The 7,231-nt window shown below is 40.5% G+C and overlaps 1 protein-coding gene across 1 annotated transcript in view; it reads left to right on the top strand.

The window, feature by feature from the left end:
- enah (ENAH actin regulator) overlaps positions 1 to 5,191 on the top strand; it is a 93,088-nt gene extending 87,897 nt beyond the window's left edge. Inside the window, 1 exon segment of the mRNA XM_035143452.2 lies at positions 861 to 5,191. Within this exon segment, the coding sequence (XP_034999343.2) occupies positions 861 to 898 (38 nt within the window). The 3' untranslated portion in view covers positions 899 to 5,191.
- The last annotated feature ends 2,040 nt before the right edge of the window (positions 5,192 to 7,231 follow it).

Below are 7,231 nucleotides of genomic sequence, written 5' to 3' on the forward strand. Positions count from 1 at the left end.
CAGAAAGTCTATTTATCAGTAAATATATACATTAAACACCAAAAACAGTAATGTAGCAGTTACTCTCTTTTTAGTGTCTTCCATCCGTCCATTGAGCTTTGTTTAGATAACTTAAATATTTAAATTTGAAAAGTTGGCTGAGGACAGGAAGTGAAAAAACATACATACTCTCTTCTCAGAAACACACCGTAATTCTTATACTGGTGTCGCAGTGACTCATAACTGAAACAGCAACTCAGAATGTTCCATGTGCATATAGAGAGTGTACTTTAAGTTACACAACGCAGCAGCACTGTTACAGCTGTTAGCAGGATGTTCCCTTTTGCAGGCTTCTGCAATGTCACAGGGCCGACGCCACCACACAAGACCCTGTATCCCCAGAGCTCAAATACATTGAACTGTCTGAAAAAGACACTGAGATATTCAAATTTCAAATGTCAGTTTTACAAAACATGACATTCTATTCATTTCGACTGCTACACACCACCAGGGGTCAGGCATAATGACCCTGAATAGATGCTGAAGTAAAAATGGCTGATGTATAGTTCATCTAAAGTAACTAAATACTTAAAGAAGAAATAAAATGGCTAAACAACATTATCTGTGAATTAATGATTCTACTTCACTACTTCCAACATCATTATTGTTGAAATGCAACCCCGAACCAGCAGGGGCAGTACTCTGCAATATTACTGAGCCTTACATTTATGATATGTTGAATTTTAATGGTCATTATATCTTTGCAACTTCTGTTTTTTTTTGCTTCATATATAATATTCTAGACAGCTGAGACTGGAGATGAGGGCCAGCTCAGGTGAAAAAATGTCTGACTGTGCCTGTCTTTCACTGTGTGTCCTCAGCAATCAGGGAGGAGCTGGGTAAGTCCAGCACGGCGTAGAGGATCCAAATTTGCTGTTCAGAACATCTCCACCAACGTGACCCAAACACAGACATCTAAATGGTCGGTCGAAGGCGTGACGAAACAAACGACGGAGCACAACAGCGGCAAACGGTGGAGACGGCGATGATGATGAAGATGACGACAATAATCATATTAATACTGACAGAGGACTTTATCTGGGGTGGAGCGGCTTTGGACAGAATGACAGTGGACAGGGTAGTGATGGAAAAGGCTCGTAACGCTGACGTAGCGGCGACTCATGGAATCCATTCTGCAAAGTCTTGTGTTCCCGCGGCCCCCGATCCCCCCACCTCATCCTGGGCTGTTCTGACAGAGAAGCGAAAGCCTTTATGCAACGGCGCTTTCTCGCTCTTTCAGTTATTATAAAAAGAAACAACTAATAAACACACAGCAAAATAAAACCGAACTCTTCGATGATGCTGTAACAACTATTGGCGCGTAAGTGAACGGCAACGTTGATGCTCAGAATCAGAACTCTTGTGATTTACTATCAAAAGGCACGTTTTAATATTAAGCGATAGCAGGAAGGTGGGGATGGAAAATAAAAACTTTATTTCCCATAATGCCATAGGGGTAGCGTGCGTGTGTGCGTTTGGGTGTGTGTGAGTGAGTGTGTGTGTATGGGGGACTTGACAGTCTCCGGTGAGGTCCACCACTGCAGGACACTGTAAAGCTCGTCTTCCTAAAATACTATTTTAACCTGAACATGTACAAAAGAGAGAAAAAGTTATTTAGAAAACCACGTATCTATCGACCATGTCTGTCTCAGTGTAGATCCACGGCCATTTTGAGTAGCTCAATAATCCAGTCTTTAAAACAGGATGCTCTCTCTCTCGTCTGTCTCTTCATCTGTGAAGTCATCGTCACACGTGTTGTTTCCCTCGTGAAGTGGGCGACATTAGTGTGGAGACATTTTACCGTCACGCTCATTGACCATGGACAGACGTGTAGGTAGAAAGGACTTCCTTCCTGTACGTTTTGATTTGAAGACTCTCTCTCTTCCCCTTTCTTTGTCAGTCTCCGTCATGTTCGTCACTCTTAGGCCCTCCGTTTGGTGCACGTACGCTCGTTTTTTTTTTTTTATGAGGTGAGGGTCACAAGTCTGCCACGAAATCGTATTAACTGTCACAAGTTTTATTACAAGCAATAAGTGTAGCATCTATTGTAAAAGCCCGAGTCCCAACTCCACGAGACATGTTTCAGTGTTTGTCCTTTCTGAGCCCTTTGCTGGCCACATGTTACCGTGTGACACTAAGCCACTGCTTGTATTACAGATTTTCTGTGGAACTGAAGGCGACACTGTAAGAAAGGATTTCATGGAATTTCTCAATCTTCTACTCTCCTTTTTATTTTGGAAATTTTTCTTGCTATATAAAATCCAAGGATATTGTACCTTTAGCCACATTGGAGCTGAACTGTTTTTATTTTACAACATTTATACAAGAAAATACTTTTTAAAGGTGCACAGGTCAACCCAAATGTGTAAGTGATGGTGTCCATATGAGGACATGAATGTGCCATTTACCCTTTCACCAGTGTTTACTGATGTTTGTTTCATCGTTTTGTCTTTGCCTTTTGTTTCCTGCCACTGTCAGATCCTTAAAACAAGAAACTGTCTTTTCCCTCAACTTATAACATATATATATATATAAGGGAAGTGTCACTGTATTCTAAAAAACACTTTGGTTTCAACATTTTTGGTTCTGAGCTGAGTTTGTTGAGTACAATCAACCTGAGTGGGTAATGTTGGGAGCTGAGACTGGTGTTCATAAACTGTAGCTGTTGCACCAAGCTTGTATGTCAAAGTAGCAGAAAAAAGTCCACGTTAGTCACAATTCTGTTCTCTCCTGAGCAGGGACAGCCGCACTAATACAATCAAACCTCATGACTCGCTAACAGCCACTTTACAGTGGCGTCTGCAGGACACGCGTAATAACAACCTTTTGACCTTCCAGAGGATTCCTACGTGATATGATATCCTGAAAAGGTTTTAAAGTTATGCTTTAAGAAATTTAGCAACTACAGAGTTTATTTTGTGATATTCTAATTGTTACCAACATCAAACTGAGGAGTTACAACGCAATACAGAGTGTGTATCATCACTGTAGCTCAATCTTAGTGTAACATGTCTGGCCCCTTTACAATAGTAAAAGTATTAAGCCCCTTTTCTACATGAGCTAACATCTGGCTTTTGTCTGCAATGGGAATGGATGCAATTGGCTTTTACTTGCTGGTCAAAGGACTCTGCAGTAGACGCAGGTTTTAATCGGCTCTGATCGGCACTGATGGAAGCATGGCACCCGGGTGAACACGCTTATTTGGCAAGACAGTGAGGTGAGAGAGCGCCTCAGTTGTCTGTGCCGTTGGAGATGTTGAACCTAACGTAAAAGACAGAAAGGAAAACTCCTACTTGTAATGGGAAAGGAGTCGGTCACCCTTTTGTAGCAGCTTCACCGCGTTTAAAAAACCTGTGTATACCTGCTAATTTTGGCATAGAATAAGTGTAGGTAGCTTTAAGGGGTTTATGTAGATGTGATTTAGTTTCCATATTAGGTACAACTGCTTTGTCATACCTAATACCTTTGGGGTGGTGGGGCGGGTCGAAGGCACGGTACGAAGCAATCATGAAAACGCCATTAGTCCCTAGACTGCTTGGTCCTACAGTTCCCAGAATGCAACTTAATAGTGTCTTTTCACGCCTGGTGAACACCCACGTCAAACTCCACATCCCCAGTTTGCTCTGGTTTCTGAAGTCACCTAGCCTTCAACACTACATTATTTTTCAGTAGACAGATTTTTGATGGGTAACATGACTCTTTGGAGAATTGGCTTACGAGTTATCATAATGCATAGCTGTTAAACCTGGTATCCGACCAAAAGGTTTGTTAATCAGAGGCTGCCTGCTGAACTGTTCAAGGGCTTGGATGTTACAGCTTTGTTAAAAAACTGAGAAAAAGCATTTCCCCTCAGTTTCTGTCATTTGCTCGGGTTTGGGTCAAATTTGTTAAAAAAAAAATACTGTGGTAAAAAAATGCTTTCAATTCCAGTTGATGCGTACAGATGCCTTCATTCTTTGGTTTGACGGGAGGTTTTGGCATCTGTTTGAACTGGTCTATGTCATCCTCCAACTCTCTGTCGATGAAGCTGTGTCATCTTTTCATCCACCTTTTAAAAAAAAAAAAAAAAATTAAAAAAATGGAGACACACCCGGCCAAGAGGCTCCCTGTCCTGAGTGTTTACACAGCATCGATTGCACTTTACAAGAAAAAACCCGCAGAGCAAACCAACGTACTCTGACAACAGTTGCTTAAAGCCTCTGTCGCCAACAGTTGTGGCTATCTCACCAAAGGATTCAGACCGGCAGTCTCCTGCTAAACACGATCACTCAACAAAGTCGCCTTTCTTATTTTTGTATCATTTTGTCAAGAGATCTGAAAGCAGAAAGATGTCCATCTCTATATTCAGTCCTTTGGACGCGATGGCAGGTGAAATGTTTTGAAGCTATGTGGTCTGTGCCTTGCTCTAAAGTTGCATTTATATGTTAAAGATATAAAGATGAGTAGTAATAATATCTAGGGACTGTAATTATGATCACATACGGTTATTTTTTTGTTTCTCTTTCATCATTTGATTCGAAGGGAGAGTTCAGTGACCATGGTACTGTTCCTCACCAAGAAAACATCTTTGCACCGAGATCGTCTTCGTTTTTTTTTGTTGTTGTTTTTTTAACATCAATGTGGTTTCTTTCTATACGGTTGTGAGGTTGCTTTTTCTTACAGCTCAGAAGTTCAATCAAACCTTTTGTGGCTTGTTACAGTTCAAAGATGATCTTTGCTCTGAGATGATTTTTCTAAACCAAGTCCCGATAAGTCTGGCTGCAGTGTTCTGTGTTCCCTCATGCCATGTAAATGTCACAGAGACCGTTTGTGTTCAGCAGCTTATATGTCTTTTTTTCTTTTCTACCTACTTGGGAATCTCTGAGAAAATCTGTTAAGCCCTCTGCAGCGAGGTCTGCTCCATGTTAAGGTCGCTGATGGAAACATGTATCGTTGTCCGTTTTCTGCTGAAGGAGCTGAAAGGATTGTGAATTTGCAGGGGGGAATATTTGCAGAGAGGGATTTGGGCTGAGGCAAGTTTGGTGGATGGGTTTCCAGACTTATTCTTTAATCATCTGCATTGTACCATACTGTTCTCACGTTAATTAGTCTTTCTTACATGCTAACATATTGTTTTGTTTGAGCAAATAAAATAAAAATTGCAATATACGAATATAGAGGTTGTTTCTCTTTTTTTTTCTTTGAACTAATGCAGTGCGCGTTCTGCACCTGCTTGTTTGAAATGAGCTGTTTGCTTTGCCTGTGGTCATGCTGCTCAAACTGTTTTATGTAATGTCACTTAATACGTTTGTTGGTTGGACATGCTGTGCAGAGCTTTTTATAAACAGCCTATGTTGCAGGGGGAAGTTTTTGCTCATCCTATCAAGTTTATCTGCAGTGACAATCTTGTGGTCCCTCATTTTACTAAAATGGAACTGAATTTAAGTTTGAATGATTTACTCAACTGCTGTTATGTTTCTACATTGCATGTCCACTTTTTCAAAGGTCTGTGAAGCAACCGACACAATCCTCAGTCCCAAATTAACAACTTTTCAAAATAAAAGCTCAATTTAAAGCATTACAGCAAAAAAAATGATGTTTTGCTTTTACTTTGAAGACAACTTGGTAAAGAGGAGGTAATTCTGTAAAAGGAGATCAGCATTAGCGACACCCTTCTATGGTCTGTGTCTAAGTCCCATATGGTGAAATAAAAAGAAACAAATTATCAATGATTTACCGAGCATTGCTGCAGTTTATGTGAGGGCCTGGAAGAAGACATGTTTAACTTGGTCAACAGACTGTTAGCACACTGCCCCACCCCCACTGACTGCAACAGAGCACTGGTCGCCTCTTTCTTCAGTTTTTATTAATATTTAATGTATTGCAAGTCCAAATTGTACCTAACTTGGCACTGGACTTCCTAACTTCCATATATAGACATTTTAGGAATTACTGTAGCAGGTAGATGGCTTTAAATCACTTGAACAAGGTGAATTAGGCGCATGAATTCAACTTTTCTTTTGCAAGAGAAAGATTGTGTTATTTCTTCCTTTAAAAGTTATGACTTTTGGATTCCCAGCAGACCTCATTCCTTCCCTGGTGCTTCCACGTGTGTTGTTACACCAGGTCAGTGGGAGTCTGATGTGCCAACATGTCTGACTGCTACACAGCGCCTCATGCTCACCCTCAGTGGAGGAGAACAGGAAGTGGAAGAATAACTGAGAATGAAAGTTGTTTTTTCTTCAAGGCTGCATGATGAGCGTGCCTCTCTGCTGTCGTGTAGCTGAGCTGAACTGCTGCTGCTGCGCTGGAGGGGGACAGGATGACAGAACTGAGGTCCAAGATTTGAAACCTACAATCCTGCGAGTTGTGGTTTGCACTTTTCTTTATTCCTGACTAAAGGAGTATTCTCAGAGGATTCTTTTTTTAATCGTGCAATATCAGAGTTTTGTCATTTTTCTTCCACATCCTCGAACTTTAATTTACTGGGGGGAACACTTGAAGAGGTTTCCAGTTTTTTTTTCTTTTTCTTTTGTCTGTCACTCACTAGGTTTTTATGACATAAGAGAGACAGGGGTTGTGCAAATGGAAAAAATGGAGGAAATGTAGAAAGCCCAGGCTAAGTATAGACCATGCACATTTTCATAATTTCCTTTTTTACCATTTGAATACAGTAAATCACTACAATGAATTTTGGTAAATAATAAGAATAAAGGCTTTAACTTTGTGAATTTAAATTTGTGGATGTGGTATTTTGTAAAACATAAAAAGTCAAATTATCATTCTTTTTGATGACATTAAAGTTATTGCAAAAAAGCAGATTCTATAAACACAACATAATATGTAATTTTAAAATCATTAGAATACAACTTATTAGTTTAGCAGCAAAAACTCCAGAGACAAGGAAACATTCCCATACTTCTAGTGTGCAGGGGAGGAGAGAAACTGCATTTTAAGATAAAAGGAACCTTGTAAAACTTTCTGTGTAGCTTCACTTTACAACACACAAACTGTCACTTCCTGTGAGCTGAGCGTACCGCGGCCATGCAGTGCATCTGCAGTTCATTTGAGGACGTGCAACCAGAGAGGGCCTGTGCTGCGGCCAAAACTGCGCCAAGACAAGAAAAAACCCTGAGCTGCAGAGAGAGAGAGACGAGGAAGCTGAGAAAGCACTGATGCTGTAATTGGAGAGTTTGAATTTATGTGTGTCACA

The sequence above is a fragment of the Hippoglossus stenolepis genome, chromosome 20 (assembly GCF_022539355.2).
Source record: "Hippoglossus stenolepis isolate QCI-W04-F060 chromosome 20, HSTE1.2, whole genome shotgun sequence".
Classification (NCBI taxonomy): domain Eukaryota; kingdom Metazoa; phylum Chordata; class Actinopteri; order Pleuronectiformes; family Pleuronectidae; genus Hippoglossus; species Hippoglossus stenolepis.